This window comes from Gopherus evgoodei, chromosome 2 (genome assembly GCF_007399415.2).
Source record: "Gopherus evgoodei ecotype Sinaloan lineage chromosome 2, rGopEvg1_v1.p, whole genome shotgun sequence".
Classification (NCBI taxonomy): Eukaryota; Metazoa; Chordata; order Testudines; family Testudinidae; genus Gopherus; species Gopherus evgoodei.
The window spans coordinates 81782025-81804587 of NC_044323.1; the positions used below are offsets into that span (position 1 = coordinate 81782025).

The window sequence follows — 22563 nt, forward strand, 5'->3', positions numbered from 1 at the left end:
CATGGTGGCTGCAGCACCACCTCAGTATATAAGCATCAGCATCTAACGGATATTGTCTCCCCAACATCCCGTGTTTTAAACACTGATTAAAAACTAATATTGCTCTATTTTATTCCTCTGTTGGTGCACCAGTTCCATCAATGACATTAGAAGCAATGTGCTCAGCTCTGGGAAGAATATTTGTTGATTAACTGTGACTCAAGACAACATAGGGAGTTCCAGAGCATAGATTTACACAAAATCAATGCACTAACAAATCAAGAGATATTGTATTTTTTGTTGTAGCCTTTTCCAGTTACCAAGCAGATTTTCAAACATACACCTCTACCCCGATACAACGCCACCCGATATAACATGAATTCGGATATAACGTGGTAAAGCAGCACTCCGGGGAGCAGGACTGCATACTCCGGTGGATCAAAGCAAGTTCGATATAATGCGGTTTCACCTATAACACGGTAAGATTTTTTGACTCCCAAGAACAGTGTTATATCGGGGTAGCAGTGTACCTAGTAACAAAAATACATTCTCCACTTCCCTGAGATTACAACCATTTGATGTCAGTACACATTTTCGGCCGACACCACGTGACAACAGCCCTTTAAGCATGCTGGGGCCATTCAAAAAATTAAAAAGGCTAGTATAAAATAGATTAAATGAAAATTTTGCTTAACTAAAAATTCTGTTAAATGATTTTTAATGGGGTTTCTTTTTTTTTAAATGGGACACTTAAAGATAAGCATCCTCTCATCATTTAGTCCTGATTGTTGTTTAAATGTTGAGGAATTTGCAGGAAAGAGCTGCTACATTTGGTGAGATAGCCTTTTACTCTACAATTTTCCCACACCCATCATTATAATCTCCATCATTATATACAACCAGAAATGTGCCTACAATACACTTCTGAATAACTGCTCTGGGTTCCTTTTTGTAAACATTAAGGGCCAATCTGTATTTGGGAACAATGAACTTTCCACTCTTTGCTCAGCTGAGCAGCCCATAGTCTCAGTCCTCATGATCCCCAAGTGCAAGAACCAGGAAAATTTAGCTCCTCTGTTGGCTAGACCCACCAGAGCAGCTGGGTGATGTTCCTGACCAGTGCAGGAAGAGGGAGTACATACTACATTCTATTAAAGGGGGTCACAGCCGTTGTTCTTTCATGTGTTTTTCCCAGTGGCCCCAGAAACAGTTTGCCCAAGCTAGCATGGAGCCCCCTCCTTATATATCTTGCTTAACAACCACAGCATAACCCTACATTTTCATTACAACAATATATCAACATCCCTCACCAGGACAGCATCACTGTCTGTCTCAAATATCAACAAGACAATGGACAGCACTCAGATATCCACCCCAAACATTGCCAAACTCATCCATTTCATCCTCACTAACAACTTTACATTTCACAATAAACACTTTGTCCAAACCATGAGAACAGCCACGAGCAGTAGGATGGCTCCCAAATATGCTAACTTCATTAAGGGAAGAATTTCTGAAAAAATGTGGCAGGAAACCAATGATATACCTGAGATACATCAATGACATTTTCATCCTCTGGACAATTTAAACTCCCTCATAGATTTCCACACAACTTCAACAGCCACCACCCATCCATCAAACTCTCTCTAGAATACCCCCACACCAGCATCAACTTCCTGGATAGCATGATCAGCTTCCAACAATGGAACCCCACATACATCTATATACGAGAAACCCACAGATCACCACACTCACCTCCACAGATCAAGTAACCACCCCAGACACACCAAGAAACCTGTTATCTAAAGCCCAGCACTCAGATCCCACAGAATATGCTCCAAGGAGAAAATCTGGTATATATAACTTAGCATGCTTAAAACACAGAAAACAAAACAAAACAAAACCACTGACCACACACACACCTAGTCCTCATCTACCACCCCACACTGGAACCCACACAGGGTATCATTGAACAATTACTTGCCATACTTGATGGAGACCACATCCTGAAAGAAATCTTTCCTGAACTCCCTTTTTTGGCCTTCAAACAAATTCTCAGCCTTGCCAGCTCATCATCAGAAGTAAGCTCCCAACAGGAGACCAACTCAAAGCAGCATCAGACCTTGCAATAACAGCAGATGCAAAACCTCCAGATATATCTCTACCGCTACAATGATCTATACTCCTCACAACACATCTTTCAAGATCCATGGGTCCTATACATGCCTATCACAACATGTGATATGCCTCATCAAATGCCTCAACAACTATGCGCATGAAACTAGACAATCACTACATTCTTGAACGAACTCACAGAAGAATGATAAGAGACAAAAACATGCTATTACCCATGTGCAAACTCTTTTCACAAAGCAATCATTCTATATCTGACCTATCAGTCCTCATCCTCAAAGGAAATCTGCACACCATCTTCAAAAGATGAGCCTAGGAACTTGAATTCACAACTCAGCTAGACTCTAAAAATCATGGACTCAAAGATACTGTTGTTATGACTCATTACAACAATCTGTAACCAACTAACCCTTCCTTGTCCTATGCTTGTTCTAATTGCTCACCGGACCTTAAATGGTCTTTTGCAACATGCATTTACTCCTAATGCTTAACAATCTGTCCCACCTTGTATTTAGCTGAGACATTCCAATTACCTTTTTCAGACTGAAGAATTCTGTGTAGTTTGAAAGCTTGTCTTTTTCACCAACAGAAGTCGGCCCAATAAGAGATATTACCCCACTCACTTTGTCTCTCTCATTACAATAACAAACATGCAATCACTGTACTCTGTGTCTTCCTATTAAGTCCATCAACTTTTGGGGGAGTTTAATATTTACCTTTCTGAAGATGGTACAGTATTGCTATCTCCTCACACAGGTTTTTTTAAATCAACCTCTGGAATGTCTATTCATTAGGAAATCAATTTAAGAATTTCACCAACAAAAGAAAATTTGCTCTAACAGCTATCTAAGGTGATCCTAAAATTAAAGAACAAAGAAATATTTACATTAGAGGTTTCCAACTGGAACCTTAGTTTAAAGAGATTAAAAATATCCACAAGTGAAACTCCAGAATAGATATATCTATGTAGTTGCCATAGAGACTAATGTAGCACACACAATATATTAGAGAAAATCATTTCAAGTTCACTGTCTTTTACCTCTATAGTGAGAATGGATTTGAAAGGTTTGTGAAATGCAGTTGTCTAAATGGTAATATGTCTGTTTCTTCTGACCATACTCAGGGATATGAATCTACAGATAAAATGCAGTAGTCTCCACACAGCTTTCAATACTATACTTAAGGTCTACTCAGATAACATGGACAAAGCATAATAGAAAGCTGCCTATTCAGCTGAGTATGATTTCTACAGTAGTGAAATACTGGGTAGAAATCAGGGAAGAATGCATGAAATACACACATTACTTGTATATCAGAAGATACATCAAATTCAAATAATACTGAAAAGAATATAAGGACCCCTCATTTTATAAAAAGAAGGAAAAACAAACAAACTAGGACAGGAAGAAAACAGTTTATAACACATGTATATGCACATCAGTTCCTTAGCTACAGATAGTGATTCAGGCACCGGCAGAAAACACACTATTTTCCCCAGCATTACAGATGAACAAATGAAATGCAAGAAAGTCAATCACTTTCTTATACTTTGACTTGACGCTGACTTAAGACAAAGGTCACTACTTCTTGTGGTTATACAACCAACAGACCAACTCTGCTCACTTGGAGATCACTCAGTACAGCAACAGCCCCTTTCTAACAAGGCTTCTCAGCACAGATGATAGTTGTTCCCTACCCACAAGGTAAAGAGAAAATAAACAATGGCTCTCTCTCCTAGCTCAGGCTCTTCTCTGCAAGTCTCAGGATGCCTATCACTTACTAAGCTGATGGTGAAAGAGTCATACTATTAGGAAGCAACAGCTATTCAGAGACTGGTATTTTGTAATCTGCATTTGATATTTTATATGAGGCCCATGAAGTTACAATAATAAAACGGTTACTTCATATCATGTTCTTGACTATTACCCCACATAGTCTCAAGCCTCTTCTTTCTAGAAAAGATCCCTGAGAAGGGTGCAGTTGGGCCAATTCCAAGAGAAAGTGATATCTTGAAATATTTTAGATTCCAAAGAATCAAGTTTAACATTAGGTCATGGCACAGCAACTGTGCTAGTCCCATGATGTGGTCCATGTTCTCAGGACAATGGACCGAAGTCAGATGATCAGGTTCATACTACCACTTCTATCCGTGACTTGTCACTATTAACCAGGAGGCCCTGTTAACATGACTACAGAACTGGACAAGGAAGATTTAAAATAGTTCCCTCCATTCCTCTCAGAGAGCTCTCAGGCCCCTTCTCTCAGAAGGTTTTCAACTGCACAATCTCTTTATGTTCTGTCTTGTCAGATACTGTATTTCATGTCTGTGTGAGACCACTGGGTGAAATCAAGAAGTGCTTCATGATACAAGATTAACAATATTCAACTTAATGTCTCTATCAATCTGACTAGAGAAGGCATGAAAAGCTATTCAAAGACCTTTGCTTAATTGCTAAAAGGAAACAAAGAGCTTGTTTCCATTATTAAAGTCTTTGGTATCTAAGGAATAGCGTGTCACAGCACTGTAATATGGTGTGTTGCATTCCATTATAAAGACTGAAATTTCTTAAAGTGCTCAGATACTACAATAAGTGCCAAAAATACATCCATTTAGTAAACTTTATATGTTGTTTTTATTTATTTTAAAGCTGGCAGGAGAAGACAACATCAGGCAAAAACAAAGGGTCTTGTTTAAGCAGTAAAGAATTTGAAGGACTAATGGTCTACTAGGTTAAGACAAATCCTACATTCCTCTATTTGCCTACACATTAGGGAGAGAATGAAATTTTAAAAACAAGCTCTCTTTCTGAGCATGTCTCCAAATTGCCTTTTAAATTTACCAGTTAACAGAAACAGATATGTAACAGTTAAAAATCAGGCAGGCAAGGAACAACTGGTAACATTAAAATTATGAATATTTGACTACTATATCTGATCTAGCAAGCAGCACTATTTCAATAATTCTCTGCAACAGTATTGCCTATTAACATTCTGCTAATCTAGTGCCCAATTAAAAAAAAAATCAACCCACAGGCTTCTATCATCATAATAACTCTGCTTATGTAATGCTCTCATTTATTTCTATATTTGTTCTCAACAGAAATAAAAAATTCAAAATTATTCTCTGTCTTATGCTATGTCTGCACACAACCAAAATTGCTTAGACAACACAAAGAGGTCTCACATCCTTAATTTTTTATGTTCTTATGTTTAATTGCATCCCCAACGATTTCTCTTTTTTTAATGTGAAAGAGTCAGTCAGCTAATTAACACCTTAGTTATCTGCCTTTGGAAAACTGGATTCAAATTTGACTCAGTTCACATGAGATATACATGATGCTATTCACTTAATCTGAAACACAGGAACTATCTAACAATTTAACAAAATGGGCAACATTTCCTCAGGAGAAGCTAGCAGAAATAAAGGCTAATGAAGATCAGAATTGAAGTGCACTGGTATAACATGTCATGGTGACAAGTGCATAATAAGACTCAGACAGATATGCTTATCCCTCTTCAATACCATCAACTGCCTACATTTCCAAAAGCACTGGCATAAGGAAGACAAGAAACTCAAGTCATTTCAAAAGGAGGAAGTTGTGATGTGGTTAAGAGAAAAAAAATATTTTCAAATTCCCTTGGGATGTTGTGGAAATGATACTAGAAATGTTCAGTTAGTCTGAATCTCATCTGTTAGGACTTGTTTTAAGTATAAATAAAATAAATCCAGCCACAGTGCAGAGGAATGTTTAGTTTGGAAGTGACATCTAATCCAATCTTATAATAATTTTCAGACTATTCCTACAGTATGATTTCCAGTTTTCCTGTAAATGACTGAATCTCACTTGTATTAATTTCAGTCTATGATTCTATTAAAATAACACCATGTGAACAAATAAACTGAATCTCTCTCTGTTTACTGATTCTTAAGAGAATTATTCTCAGGCCCGGGAAGGACAAAAATGATTAATCTGTGTAAGAATTTGTTAGAAACACTGTAGATAGAAATCATTGCTTTCTTGAAAAAAAAATTAAAAATATTTTTATTTAAAACAGAATTTTTAATTTATTTAAATTATAAATTCTTGTTTTTTTAAAAATAAACCTGTTTAAAATAAAATCTGATTTTACACAAAATATGTTAAAGCCATAACTTTTTATAAACTCTTAAAACATTTAAATAAAAATAAATATGCTTAATCCATGAGCCTTTCTCAAAAAAAAAAAAGTTAGCGTTATGGCTCTTTTCTGTATAAAGAAAGAATCAGGGGAAAAAAACATTACTTTTGAGGTTAAACTAGGGCTTTAAAACATGGCACAATAGGTCAGCCTATGTAAGTTAGGAGAATGCAACATTTTCAAGAGACTTACGCAAGTAAAAACTTAAGCTCCAGTCACTTTCACTTAGGCATATTTGAAAATTGTCCCAGACTGACCAGAAATAATCAATTTAATTCATTTGCTACAGTTAATTCCTCTGTTTAATAAATTATTTGGTTGCAAATGTGAAACATATTTTGATATGAGAAGTTTATGTATCCAAAACATTTAAGTTTGTTTTGGGTAATAAAAACAATTGTTATATGCTTTTTTCTGTATTTAAAATCCAGTTATCATCCTAATATAGCTTGAGACATATTATGAATAAAAAGTTAATTATCTACTAAATAAGCAATACATCATTCACATCTTCTAATATACTAAAATTGTACAATAAATAAGAATCTGAAAATATTAATGTCATAAACGGATAGTTAAGAGTTAATAGAACAGAAATACTTCATATCTCTTTTGCCTGTAAAGGGTTAACAAGATCAGTAAGCCTGGCTGTCACCTGACCAGAGGACCAATCAGGGGGCAGGATACTTTCAGATCTTGAGGGAGGGAAGTTTGTGTGTGTGCTGTTAGTATTTGGTTGTTGTTCTCTCTGGGTTCTGAGAGTGACCAGACGTGCAACCAGGTTTCTCTCCAATCTCTCTGATACAGGCTCTTATGTACTCAGAATAGTAAGTACTAGGTAAATAAGGCGAGTTAGGCTTATGTTTGTTTTCTTTATTTGCAAATGTGTATTTGGCTGGAAGGAGTTCAAATTTATATTTTGCTGAAAGGATTTTAATTTGTACTTGTATACTTAGGCTGGGAGGGTATTCCCAGTGTCTATAGCTGAAAGACCCTGTAACATATTCCATCTTAAATTTACAAAGATAGAAAAAACAGTAAAAATTTTCTTTTATTAAAAGCTTTTTCTTGTTTAAGAACCTGATTGTTTTTTTATTCTGGTGAGATCCCAGGGGACTGGGTCTGGATCCACCAGGGAATTGGGGGGAGAAAGGAGTGAAGGGGGGAGAGAAAGGTTAATTTTCTCTCTGTGTTAGGATTACTTTCTCTCTCAGGGAGAGTCTTGGGGGGGGAGAGAGAAGGAGGGAGGAAGGTGAATTTTCCTCTCTGTTTTAAGATTCAAGGAGTTTGAATCACAGCGATCTTCCAGGGTAACCCAGGGAGGGAAAGTCTGGGAGAGGCAACGGTGAGGGAAAGATCCAGAGGGACTGGGTTTTGGGGTCCCCGGGCCAGGTTTTGGGGGGGACCGGAGTGTACCAGGCACTGGAATTCCTGATTGGTGGCAGCGCTACAAGTACTAAGCTGGTAATTGAGCTTAGAGGAATTCATGCTGGTACCCCATCTTTTGGACGCTAAGGTTCAGAGTGGGGAATTATACCATGACAATTAAGATTTATAATTGCTTAAATAAATGTACGTAGTTACTGTGTACCCCCCCAGGTAGCAAAAAAACTACAGTGTAAAGACTTTATTTAGTTGTAAATAAACATGTTTAAATGGCTGTATCAACCAATGAGAATGCACCTTTCTTTAGAAAACAGAAATAGTACATATGGAAAGGGGGATTAAAATCAATTACTTATTCACGTGGTGAATTAAATCATAATTTAAATTGCCTTGATAACAATAGCATGGTGCAATAGAATTTTTTTCCTCAAATGGAGGCAGGTTGGATGATTTTGAAAAAATGTCAAGAGTAGTTTTAAGGTTTCTAAAGGACACAACACCCTCAAAATAAAGAAAACAATATTTTAAAAAAATATAGAAAGGAAAATGTCATAGGTTGCCGCAAAGCTTCTCTCTTTGAACTTACATAAGAGTATGTGTAAATTCAGGGAGAAATGAAGATAAAGCAGTAACTTAAATTTATTTTGGTTTGAAGTTAGTTTATTTAGAGAGTGCTTTTCTTGTAAGTTTAAATCTACAAATTGATTTTCCATAGCATATTTTTTAATTAAGTTTTGTAACAAGATTTGTAATTAACACTACATATCTGAAGATCTATTTTAACTGTACTTGTACCTGGGAAACATCAGTATTACCGTATTACTTTAAGCACCACAAACTGTGCTAAGATTTTTGTCTTCAAATTTTGTCTTCAATAATTAAAAAGTAAACAACTTGTCCTACAAACAGATATGTTACACCAGAAGTCATTTATTCAACAATCTATTCCAGGTGCATGACAGGGCTTTAGGTTTACATACAGTCCAGTGAGAGAACTGTGGATAAGTGGAGCCATTCTCAAAGATTGTGGGCCAGAGGCTCAGGGGACATAAAATGGACTTCAATAGGGCTATGCCAGTTTACACAAGCTGAGGACTTGTCTATGCAGGTCTCACAAATGACTCCTCATGCATTACAAAAATACTTTTTGATAAATAATATAATGAAACCTTGTTATTACATCATTCATCCATATGTTCAAATGTGACTATATATTCATATGACATTACACTTGGAAAAAACACATGGAAGTAAGTTGCTAGTGTTACTGTACTGCAATAAGACAAAGACTCTTGCTAGTGAAGCCCTCCTACCTGCTTGTTCATATCAAGTGCGACACAGCATTTGCATCAACTGGTGCTCTATCATAAAGTAAAATTCCAAAGCAACAAAGAAAGAAAGAAAACAGCAAATACACATTCCCCTCCCAACCCCTGTCCCCCCCACAAAAAAAAGTTGTTAAAATGAAATTAAGGTTTCAGGCAAATATTACTGGTTTACATTAGTGTTTAAATTTTAAAAAATCAAACTTTGGCAATCTGGAAAGATGAAACACTAAAGTTGCACTTATCCAAAATAGTACCCCAACTACTTAACTCTGTCCCCATAGAGATACCAGCCCATGACCTACCTGACCAAATTATACAGATGTATTTACAGAAATTGGTTTAGAAACTAATTTAGTTAAATACGTGTAATGCCCTTGTGTAGACACTCTTAGTTAAGCATTATATTGAGCTAACTTAAGTCAACTCCTCTCCAATTTAAGCTAAGTAAATATAAGACCAATTTATTTAAATACATAAAACTTTCTCCAGTAGATAATGCCTATATAAGCAAGCAGCATTCCCACTCTGCTCCTAACTCAATATAATGTCCACACTAACGGTAGTTTTTTGAGTTTTCCTTTACTGAGAAGTTAAACAACATAAATATCAGCCTCAGCTTCCCCCCAAGCATGGCCATGCTTAGGATTTCTCATTGTAAACCACACTGGCACTCCCCCAAGTCCCCTTTTTACCTAAGAAAGAGACTCATCTCTTTTATATTCTAGGTTAGAACTAGTGGGACCTATCTGGCTTGTCTGACAGGATCAGACAGAAGAATAGTTCTACAAGTTCATGGGGCCAGATGCACTGCATCTGAGGGTGCTAAAGGAGTTGGCAGATGTGATTGCAGAATCATTGGCCATTATCTTTGAAAACTCGTGGCGAGCAGGGGAGGTCTTGGATGACAGGAAAAAGACTAATGTAGTTCCCATCTTCAAAAAGGGAAGGAGGAGGATACAGGGAACTACAGACCAGTCAGCCTCACCTCAGTCCCTGGAAAAATCATGGAGCAGGTCCTCAAGGAATCAATTTTTAAGCACTTTGAGGAGAGGAAAGTGATCAGGAACAGTCAGCATGGATTCACCAAGGGCAAGTCATGCCTGACTAAACTAATTGCCTTCGATGATGAGATAACTGGCTCTGTGGATGAGGGGAAAGCAGTGGATGTGTTATTCCTTGACTTTAGCAAAGCTTTCAATACAGTCTCCCACAGTAATCTTGCCAGCAAGTTAAAGAAGTAGATGAACGGACTATAAGGTGGAGAGAAAGCTGGCTAGATCATCAGGCTCAACGAGTAGTGATCAATGGCTCCATGTCTAGTTGGCAGCCGGTATCAAGAGGAGTGCACCAAGGGTCGATCCTGGGGCCAGTTTTGTTCAATATCTTCATTAATGATCTGGAGGATGGCGTGGAGTGCACCCTCAGCAAGTTTGCAGATGACACTAAACCGGGAGGAGCAGTATATAGGCTGGAGGGAAGGGATAGGATACAGAGGGACCCAGACAAATTAGAGGATTGGGCCAGAAGAAATCTGATGAGGTTCAACAAGGACAAGTGCAGAGTCCTGCACTTAGGACAGAAGAATCCCATGCACTGCTACAGACTAGGGACCAAGTGGCTAGACAGCAGTTCTGCAGGAAAGCACCTAGGGGGTGGACAAGAAGCTGGATATGAATCAAAAGTGTGCCCTTGTTGCTAAGAAGGCTAACGGCATTTTGGGCTGTATAAGTAGGAGCATTGCCAGCAGATCGAGGGACGTGATCATTCCCCTCTATTCGGCATTGGTGAGGCCTCATCTGGAGTACCTTGTCCAGTTTTTGGCCCCACACTACAAGGAGGATGTGAAAAAATTGGAAAGAGTCCAGTGGAGGGCAACAAAAATGATAAGGGGGCTAGTGCACATGACTTATGAGGAGAGGCTGAGGGAACTGGGATTATTTAGTCTGCAGAAGAGAAGAATGAAGGGGGATTTGATAGCTGCTTTCAACTACCTAAAAGAGAGTTCTAAAGAGGCTGGATCTAGATTGTTTGCAGTGGTAGCAGATGACAGAACACGGAGTAATCGTCTCAAGTTGCAGTGGGAGAGGCTTAGGTTGGATATTAAGAAAAACTTTTATATGAGGAGGGTGGTAAAGCACTGGAATGGGTTACCTAGGGAGGTGATGGAATCTCCTTCTTTAAAGGTTTTTAAGGTCAGGCTTGACAAAGCCCTGGCTGGGATGATTTAGTTGGGGATCGGTCCTGCTTTGAGCAGGAGGTTGGACTAGGTGACCTCCTGAGGTCCCTTCCAACCCTGATATTCTATGATCTTTATGCAGAGTCCTTAAATGTGACATTGTTTCAAAGATTCTCTTTTCTACTCTATCCATTTCTTAAGGAAAGCAACCAAGTATAAATGGCATTGCTCTCTAACTTTAAAATTTGCACCAAGAAAAACATTTTAAAATATGACTTGCTTTGAATATTAAAAGTTATGAATTTCTATCTGGAAAATAAGAGATTTAAGAATATATAGCCCTGCAAAACCCAAATTTGCTTTTTCACTGTATAAAGTAAAAAAAAATCTTTCCAATTCATGCATTCAAAGATATATTTTGGTTTGTTATTTTTTAACAATTGTCATTCATTTACTGCATATTCAGTAAAACCCAGTCAAGTAATGAAATGAAGCTATTTTTCTTGTTTTCAAATTCCACATATAATAAAACGCCCAACCCCTTGTCTGTTGTAATCACCACACAGAGCAAATCTGTAGAAGTTTAGAAGCTGAGACAGCCTCTTGAAAAAACAGACAAGAAATTAATCTGAATGAGAAATTCAGGAATGAAGACATTGATTCCTACATCGTAGGAATTAGCAAGGCTGGTAACTTCAAAAAGACTTCAGAACTTTTCTTTTCATATAAACGTTCATCATGACACGACAGCTCTGAGTTTGACAGACAATGAAAATCATTTGAGAGACCTTTCATGTCTGTTCTGGTATGTGAAGGTTGAATTCTTTGGCTGCCCATCATTAGTCATAAATAGATCTTCAAGCAGATTAACACAAAGGAAAAGATATGCCTATTTATAGATCCATAGGAAATTCAGAGTGTTCTGCAACCACTGCTTCTAATACACTTCACATAGTCTTTTCTCATATAAAAGGTAAAAAAAAAGTTGAATGCGCGGTCTGAAAAACTTTATCTCATACAAAAACTGGTTGGGAGGAAAGCCTTTCAGAACTTCTCAGATAATGAAAGTGAAGCAACCCATGTCTACACTACAAACTTTGGTTGATGCAAGTAACTTCATCTTCTACCATCAGCGTTTGTATATTGCTCAGGCATATGCATACTTGGCTGCTTGCATCAGTGCAGTGTACAATCACATGGAGTGCTTGTGTCAATGCGAAGTGCAGTATACCATAAGTAAATATTCCAAGTGCCACCTGCCACCGTCCAGTGCAACGCCTTTGGGGACATTTTCACGTCTTGTGGAGCAGAAATGACTCAGGATTTCTGAGACCTAGGAGCTTAAGTGCACAGCACGCAACTTTCTCCATCCCATAACGCCATCTATATACCATAATTTTCATGCTTTTAAAAAAAATCCCACAAACTCGTGTGGCACTTGTCACTGTCCACCATCTCTGACAGACACATGGAGCCTGCAGAGCTCTACACTATTCTCATGAACACTGCACATACAGGACACATGATTATTCTGTACTGGCAGACCCACAGGATGTATCACAACAATGGGGGACTTGATGGTTTCTTCGAGGACAGTTTTTTAAAGGACATAGCAAAAAATAATTCAAAGTTGATGGTGGTGTTCATGGAGCAACTGCAAGTGATGGAACACTGCTTCTGGGCCTGAGAAACAAGCACTGACTGCTGGGATCACATCATAATACAGGTCTGGGATGACGAGCAGCGGCGGCAGGAACTTTCAGATGTGAAAGGCCACATTCCTGGATCTGTGTGATGAGCTTGCCCCAGCTCTCCAGCACAAGGACACCAGAATGAGAGTTGCATTGACAGTGGAGAAGAGACTGGTGATCACACTGTGGAAACTTGCAATTCCAGATTGCTGCTGGTCAGTGGGAAATCTACAATGGGGACTGTGGTCAAGAAAGTGTGTAGAGCCATGAATCATTTCCTGCTACAAACGACTGTGACTCTTGGCAATGTGCAGGACATAGTGGATGGTTTTGCAGCAATAGGGTTCCCAAACTGTGGTGAGGCATTAGACAGCATGCATATTCCTATTTTGACACCAGCCCACCTTGACACAGAGTATAGAAAAAGGCTATTTTTCTATGGTTATGCAAGCACTGGATCAATGAGGACACTTCACTGCTATCAACTTGGACTGTTCAGAGAAGATGCATGACACTCAAATTTTTAAGAACTCAGGACTGTTCAGAGAGCTACAAGCAGGGACATTCTTTTCCAACTGGTGGATTACCATTGGTGATACTGAAATATCAATAGAGACCGAGCCTACCCCTTGCTCATGAAGCCATACACCAGCCAGTAGATAGCTCCAAAATTCAACTACCAGCTTAGCAAGTGCAGAATGACTGTTGAATGTGCTTTTGGTAGATTGAAGAGATGGTGGTGGAGTTTACTCACTAGACTGGATCTCGGTGAGAAAAATATTGTTATGGTTATAGCTCCCTGTTGCATCCTGCACAATATCTGAGAGGCAAAGGAGTACAAGGTGCCACAAGGATGAAGGGCGAAGGTGGAAAGCTGTCTGCTGAGTTTGAACAGCCAGACACGAGGGTCATTACTAGAGCCCAGTGTGGAGCTATGCAGTTGACAGAGACTTTGAAAGAGCACTTTAACAATCAGCAACAGTGGTGTTCTCTATTGGTGTGTTTTCTGGGCCTGAAATTTTGGGTGCTGCTAAGAACTGTACAGCACTTGCCATACATTTATAAATATGACTGGGTGTGCTCCTGAGCCTATGAATTACAGTAGAACCTCAGAGTTATGAACACTAGAGTTACGAATCAACCAGTCAATTCTACATCTCATTTGGAACCAGAAGTATGCAATCAGGCAGTCGCAAAGACAACAAAAAAACAGCAATTACAGTACAGTACTGTGTTAACATAAATGACTAAAAAAAATAAAGGGAAAGTTTAAAAAATATTTGACAAGGTAAGGAAACTCTTTCTGTGCTGGTTTCATTTAAATTAAGACGTTACAAACCAGTATTTCTCTTCCCTTCAAAGCTGTATTAAGTCATTGTTCAATTGTAAACTTTTGAAAGAACAACCATAAAATTTTCTTCAGAGTTACGAACAACCTTCATTCAAGCTGTTCATATCTCTGAGGTTTAACTGTACAGCAAATCTTTCCTTACCTGCATCCCTCTCATTTTCTGGAACCGTGCTATTGTGTCACTGATGGTATAGACACGAACATGGCCCATGTGCAGCTTTCCAGACGGGTATGGGAACATTGAAAGCACATAAAACTTTTGTCTTGATTTCTAGGAAGAATAAAAAAAAGGTTAAACCCAAGTAGGTTAGCATTTAATTTTGAAAAAATAAATCAATAAGCAGTTTATAGGCTACACAATCTCTAAAAAGGCCTATTAAACAAAACAAAGACATGTTACAGCAGGGCAAAAATAGGGTTTGAATAAAAAATATCCAAGTTAAGTTTGCTGGTGGTATGAACTGGCAGAGCTCCAAACTTCAACTGGGTTGTACCAATCTATATTAACAAAGAATTTGAAACCTAGTGTTTTATCTCAAAAGTTAACTGCAAACATTCATGGGGTTTTTGCATATACCTATTTTTACAAAAGATTCTTTTACAAGATAACAAAAGATGGGGGGAAAAGATTTGACTGTTCATTTAAAACTGTAATTTGTGCTATATTTTAAAACAGTCAGGTCAGAATTGTACCAGATTTTAGGTTTCTTAAAAATCCAAACCCAGAGTAACAGAAGTGTTTCAATTATTTTTTTAAAAAAGTTTTAAAAAGCAAATGAACATGCCTCTAGAGTGTCTACAAACCAATTACTAAAGCACTGAGCTACTGCATGAGAATGTGAAAAGTTAAGGTGACTAAAAACTGACTACAAATTAAAGTGAAATTGATCACTACATTCCTATTGCAAAAACTAAAAATACATAAAGGCAGCCTAAAGAGTGAACAGTACGTGAAAATACTTAAATTCTGATTTTTTTAAATAACGTAATATTTGTAACATTATAATTTTTTTATTTGCAACTTTAATCTTCCCTTTAAATTGTTCACAATCTAATTTTGGTCACTATATAGATGATTATATCCATTGTTCAACAATTTACATGCTGGTCCATTATTCTTTAAATGCTGGTGTTACAAAAATACTGATATCTTCTAAAAAAAATACAGCAGAACCTCGGCGTTACAAACAGCTTGGTAATGGAAGTTGTTCATAAGTCTGAAATACTCACAACTCTGAACAAAATGTTATGGTTGTTCTTTCTAAAGTTTACAACTAAACAGTGACTTAATACAGCTTTGAAACTTTACTATGCAGAAGAAAAATGCTGCTTTCCCTTTTTTTTTTTAGCAGTTTGTTTAACACAGTACTGTACTATATTTGACATTCCCAAGGTGTTTGTAACTCCGAGGTTCTACTGTATTTTTTTAAAAGCTATCATAGTATTTTTGTCTCTGCTGCTGCCTAATTCCATACTTCCAGTTCCAAATGAGGTCTGTAGTTGACCGGTCAGTTCGTAATGCTGGTGTTCATAACTATGCGGTTCTATTGTACTATGAATATTACTCTGTATTCCTATTTAACAAACACTCTCTTCCAAATATATTTTCCCCTACAGATTTTCCTTTTTGTTTCCCCAGGAAACAGCAAAACTAAAGAGAATCAAAATGGGGTAGTACAGACAACTAGCACATTAACACTGGATTTTATTAAATGTCACATTAACACCAGGAATGGAACAAAAATATTAAAAATAATTCTGAGTTTTGCATATTTATAAATGCTTTCTAGATTGTTGTCTCATACTAAAAAGGCGTGCATTTAAACCAATTCTTTCCCTGGCATGCACACACAATTCTCATCTTATTTTCCCTCTTCATGCAAGTCAGGTCATCTCTCTATCTTTGTGACAATATAATGACTTCTATTTTCTGCCTGAGAAAGGACAGGTAGGGGGAGAAGAGAAGCAAATAAGAAGGAAGAATGAGAGATTACAGGTACGTGACTGAACATAGGTAAGAGTGAAAAAGAAACCTGGAATCAGGGCAGCTCTATGTATTTTGCCACCCCAAGCATGGCAGTCAGGTGGCTTTCGGCGGCATGCCTGCAGGAGGTCCACCGGTCCTGCGCCTTCAGTGCACCTGCCACCGAATTGCCGCCGAAACTGCAGACCAGCGGACCTTTTGCAGGCATGCCACTGAAAGCAGCCTGACTGCCGCCCCCTGCAGCTTGCCACCCCAGGCATGCGCTTGGTGCGCTGGTGCCTGAAGCCGTCCCTGCATGGAATTGTATTAGAGACAGAGTATACTAAAATTGTTATTCAAAGATCTTCACAGTGTGGGGAGGATTTTTGTTTAAGACATTAATTGTTCCTGGGATGCTTTCAATTATAGAAAACACTGAGAAACAAGCTTCCTTAAATATAAATGTAACAAGCCACATTAGTGGGACAACAGATTTAGCAGTTGGTCAGTGAAACCAAACTGCTCTTTGAAAACTGATTCCTTACAAATTTTATAATCTCAAAGGGTTTTTTCCATTTTTTGTTATTTTTTTTAAAGTATTCAGGGGAAATGATTTACTTTAAAAATGGCTCCCTCATGGGTGAGACCCTCAAGTATTTTCCAATCACAGAGCTATGGAAAATAGGGTCTTAGCTTCCTAAACCATTCTGCTCACAATCTAGGATTGATCTTACCAGTATTTTTTAAGTGCTTTGTCCAAGCCAGTTTAAAAAAAACCCTCAAACAATGGAAGTTTCTGCCCTTTCCTTTGGGTGATTATTTTTCAGCAGAACAGATAGCACTTTTAAGAAAACCTCTCTCATAGTCAGCCTAAAATATAACTCATTTGATTTTACCTTGTACTAGTACCCCCTAAGCAATTCCTCTCTCTGTTTAGGGCTGTTCTACACTGAAAACTTACACTGACATAGCTACGTCTCTCAGTGCTGAGAAAAATCCCCACCCTTGAGACACACAACTATGCCAACCTAATCCCCGGCGTAGACAGCGCTAGGTCGACAATTCTTCTGTCGACCTAGCTGCTGCCTCTCAGGGAGGTGGATTAACTACAGCGACAACAGAATTGCTCCCTTCACTGCAGCGAGTGTCTACACTGAAGCACTACTATGGCATTTTAAGCATAGACATAGCCTCAGTGTTGGCAATCTTCTGTTGCACTCAGTTACCATAGTAGAGTGACCAGATGGGATGAAGAAAATATTGGGACATGCGGGGGGGTGGGGGGAGAGAGGAAGAGGCCCATCAGCAGAGCAAAAAAAAAAAAAAAAGAAGTGGAGTCCTGCCAGCACAGCAAAAAAAAAAAAAAAAAAAAAAAAGTGTGGATTCCTGGAGTCCCGCCAGCAGCGAAAAAAAAACCAAAAAAACAGAGTCCCGGAGTCCTGCCGGCAGAGAGAGGAAACAAACAAAACAAAACAAAAACAAAAATGGAGGCCCGCTGGCAGAGAGAGAGAGGAAAAAAACAAACGAACAAACAAAAAACCCCGGAGTCCCGCTGGCAGAGGGGGAAAAAAAAAAAAAGGCAGAGTCCACCCAACAAAACAAAAGAAAAGGAAAAAAACCAAAAACACTAGGAGTGCAAAATATCAGGACAAATTGTGTCAGGACCAAACATTGATCGGGATGCGGGACAAAACGTTCTGATAAAATCGGGTCTGTCCCGATTTTTAGGCATCTAGTCATCCTATACCAGTCACCTTTCAGCCCCAATCCAGCAACACTTACATACACACATGTACCCACCTTTATATATGTGAGTAGTCCCAGTGAAATTAACAGAACTACTTGTGTATATAAAATTAAGCACATGCTGTAGGAATTACAATCAGGGCTTTAGTCATCATTTTACCAACGTGTACACATTTAAGTCCTAACCTAGAAATCTGATCACCATGGGTGAACCCCTGTTCCTAAGTAGAGTCCCTCTAAAGTCAATGAAAGTCCCTTTTGCATGGGAGGACTCCTGCACTCATGTTCTCGGATTACAGAATCGAGCCTTAGTTTTTAAATCTTTCCTCATATGAATTCTGCAAGCCCTGTTATTACTTGTGTTGTTTTTCTCAGATTTCCCTCCAATTTATTGGCATCTTTATGGTACAGAGAAGTTTCCCCTTAAAAAAAAAATCCCAAAGGGGCTTTTTTGGTCATTGTGTGAATTGCAAGCTACATGACTCTCTGCCCACAATCATCTTATTCTCATTAGCTTTACTACTTTACAAATATTACTCGCCCCTCCTCTGTAAAACTAATCCTAGAAGTGATGAAAAACTAACTTCATAAACCCTAGAATGACATCTGTATATATTTAAATAAATCTGAACATGAATAGTCTGAATACACATATTTAGACTTATAAAATGAGTAATTATTTATTAAGAAGTTGGGGAAAGAAATTTGTTGTATGAATTACCACATTTATTTGCTTTTTCTTGTCCATAACCAGGAAAGCTGTGTTCTCAAGGTCCTTCTAATTGCTGGTCATTTTAAGTCATCCATTTTTCTTTCCAGAGTGATTTATTGGTATTTATCTGTTGGTATTCTATTGCTTCCACTACACCGCACTACAGAAAGTTTTTATTGCTACTAGCATGAAAGTTATATTTAAAAAAAAACAAACAAATATTTTTGGTTTTACTGCCAATGAATTTTATTTAGAAGAAAGCTATTAAATGGGAGCCATACGTTTATAAATTATTTTGTCTGTTGTTAACCATATTGTGTCCTTATTCACTTTTCTTATTATAACTTTTTCAAATAGTTTATTACAGGATATATTTTTGCTAAGTAGGGGATAATGTAGATGTTTTAAACAGTGTTAAGTACTCCAGACTGATGCTTTCAAAAATATTTCACCTTGAGAAAAAAATTAAAATATGAATTTTTCAAGTTTCTCAAAATGCTTACATCTGTTTCTGAAGTTTTGCAAAACTGTTCCTTCATTCTTGGAAGCCACCACTTCTCAACTTTCTTTCTTGTTTCCAATCCATAGTTTCCTTCCCACTTCCCCGTCTCACTGTAAATAGATCTGATCCATCCTGGAATCAATCCCTTTTGCCATTTAATGAAGTCATTTAACTGCCTTTTCAGACATGAGGAACAAACTCCAAATCTCTGCCAAGCAGTCTGCATGTTTTAGGATACAATGGCTGTTCTGAAAAATACAAAAACATAATTTTTAATCTAAGGTCAAGCAATGAATACTACAGTAGAAATCTGAATTAGAATTTTATTGTAATGAAACATACATTACGCATGGTTTAAACAATATTTGTTTATTTCAGATTGTACTTGCATTCTATTTCTAGTGTAGGTTGTTAAAGCAGTCAACTTTAAAGAACTGGCTCTGGCCCTGGGAGGGGCACCAACATGAAACTAGTTTGGCAGTATTAGATTACTTCCTAAAGGGATGAAATCATTCTACAATCTCCCAGAAAAATCAGTATCAACCCCCTGAGATTACAGATATTTGAACTAACAGAATTTGGAAAAGGCTATTAATTTTTTTAATAGTTATTTGGGATGAGGACAGGGGAAGGTGGGAGTTACAAAACAATCTCAAATATAGTCAATTAGTTTGTAACTGCTGAAAAGCCAGGGGGGTGGACTATGGTTACTAGATTTCAGATTGACATTCGCCTCTGGTTACTCCCCTGCACGGATTAGATGGAAAACTTACTACTAAACTCTTCAGTTTCAGATGTGGTTCAACAAGTCAAGAGAAAGATAATAATGATGAGCCCCAATTTGCTCAGACAATGGGCAAGTTATGGAAACTTCTCTTCACACACTTTTGGAGGTCTCAATCCAGTTACCACAAAAAGAAGTCAGAGACAATAAAGACCTATTAGTCTATCTCTTTGACAATGTAGGATTGTTGCTCCTGCTAACAACTTTTCCTACTTTTATTAGGAGAATATTACACAGCCTTTAAATAAATAAATAGAGTGTCTCACCGGTAGGAAGATTTTCCTGAGAGTCATCCTAAATTTCCCTTTTTAATCTCATCCCATTACTCTTGCTGATATCCCTTGCACCATGCCAATTCTTCTCCATCCTTAGGCCTAGTTTGCCCTTTAAAGTTGTAGTGGTATAACATTTCAGTAAAAGGTGTAGGTTTTTTTAATATAGAAAATGGCTATGGAGCACTGGACTCAAGAGATCTGGGTTCTCCTGACCTTCTGGATGACTTTGGACATATTTCACCTCAGCTTCCCCATCTATAAAATGGGTATAATGATACTGCCTTCCTTTGTAAAGTGCTATATAAAAGCCAGGTGGTATATTACCACCACCTCATTCCACGATGTGATGTCTCTATCTATGCAACTCAAAACTACATTGGTAACTTTTGCTGCTCTGTTGCACTGCAAACTATTTTCTCCTCTCGTCCCCAAGGGTGGTATTCTTCAGCATTACTGCTTCACAAGTTTGTTCCTCCCACTGAACCTATTGCAGTTGAATCCTTCACTCAGAAGAGACAAAACCATTCGTGTGGAATGAATGGAATCAAGACCCTGAAAGATTTAATTTACAGTGTGGTCTCTAAATCTTGCATTGGGATAAAAACAGAAGTCCCCCCCACCAACTGAATAATTGTATTGCAGTGCAATACAAATAATAATGATTAATAAAGCATTGACACAGTCATTTTCTCTTTATTCAGTTCTGAACAGAAAAGGATAAAACCTTGTGAAGCCACGCCTCGGGTGGTGCACAGATGTAGGAAAGCACATTGTACTGAGAGTAGCTTGGGAGAGAGGAGTTAACTACACACCAGTGCTTGTCACCAGTGTGGTGATGGAAGGGGATGTGGGATGCTTTAGAGACGAAGTAGTTACAGGAGGTTCTAGGTTAGGATGGGGGCTTGGACATGCCTTAGGTGGTAGTTAAGGGGGTTCTAAGGTAGGGTTGGGGGTTCTAGGTGGAAGATTCTGGGATGGGGGTGCTTTGGGGAGCAGTTATGGGGATTCTAGGGTGGGGTAGAAGTTCTGGGAAGAGGACACTCTGCAAGGTAGTTATGGGGGTTCCAGGTTGGAGCAGCAGTGTTGGGGTTAGATGCTTTGGTGAACGGGTACTTATAGGGGTCGAGATTATGGGTGGGGGAGCGGTACTCGCTGCAGTGCTGGACAGGGAGCTCCTACAGGCGGGGGAACGGTTTGGGCAGGGAGCCATTATGGAGGGAGCTGGGTGCTCAGGGACGGTTGGGGATGTTACGGGGAAGGTCGCCTGGGGGCGGTAGGGACTCAGGGCCGTTATGCCGATGCCGAAGCAGGGGGTCGGCGCGAGCCACGTCCGTGCGCGGGGGCCGAAGGGAAGGATCGTGTTACCTGCGCGCGAGCCCCGGCTGCTGCGTCCGCCCCCCTCTCACGCGCTCTGGCCACCTTCCGCTTTCGCGCTGGGCGCCGCCATGTTTTTACCGCCTCCACCGCAGATACCCCCGCCCCCGGGAAGAGGCGGCCCGAAGGGCGGGGCCACAGGGAAGGGGCGGGGTTCTGGGCGGTCGGGGTTCTCCTGTCACTGTGGTCGCTGCAGCCACCGCATCCCGCGGCACGGCGCCGCTCGGCACAGGCTCGCGCCAAGCAATGGGGCGGGCGCTCAGGAGTCAGCACTCGGAGCCCCCGCGGTGCGCCGGCCGCCTCCCTCCCCCACGTGCCCGGATCCCGATTCCGTTGGCGCGCCGGCCGGGGCGGGGCCCAGGCTGTGACGGGAGCGGGGAGTGAGGTGCTGCCCGGCCCCAGGTGCCTCACTCGCGGGCAGCCGCGCCCCATCCCCAGCTAGTGAACCTGCAGCCGAGCCCGCGTCACCGTCCCGTGGGCTGCTCCGGGTTTCCTGGGCGGGAAGCTCAGTGCCCGCAGCCAGCTCCGGAGGTGTAAACTCCGGGGACGCTGATCCCTTGCAGAACAGGGCTGCAGCCGTGCGACTGGAGCGTGGGGCGTGTGTTCTCAGCACCTGTGCAAAGCCCCCTCGTCTCGCATCGCAGGGGCACCGCGGAGGCGTGTGGGACTGGAGCAAAACAATCTTACAAGGCAGCCTTTCAGCCAACTGGGTTTGGCGTTTAATGGTCCATCGCAACTACTAAAAAAATCCCTGATCCTTATTTTGTACTTGTATTTATTTTCTAAAAGTAAATGCTGGGGCCTCAGAGTGCCGGGTGGGACATGGAGAAAGCACAGCGCTTTAAAGCCCCGCTCCCACCACTCTTTTACCCATGCAGGGGCAGAATGCTTAAATAAAATAAGATCCAGCCTCAGCCTTCACCCAAAACTTTACCCACAAAGTTGGCTAGAGATTTTGAATCCAAAATCTAGTTGTGAGAGAGA

General features: G+C 39.6%; 1 protein-coding gene across 5 annotated transcripts in view; it reads right to left on the minus strand.

Moving 5' to 3' along the window:
- LARS2 (leucyl-tRNA synthetase 2, mitochondrial) overlaps positions 1–21695 on the minus strand; it is a 113916-nt gene extending 92221 nt beyond the window's left edge. For all 5 annotated transcript variants that reach the window (XM_030551158.1, XM_030551161.1, XM_030551159.1 and 2 more), the window contains exons 1-3: positions 21571–21695; positions 19148–19394; positions 14366–14494 (exon numbers count right to left, since the gene is read on the minus strand). In XM_030551158.1, the coding sequence (XP_030407018.1) occupies positions 14366–14494; positions 19148–19372 (354 nt within the window). In that variant the 5' untranslated portion in view covers positions 19373–19394; positions 21571–21695. The remainder of the gene's footprint in view (positions 1–14365; positions 14495–19147; positions 19395–21570) is intronic.
- Between the last annotated feature and the right edge of the window lie 868 nt (positions 21696–22563).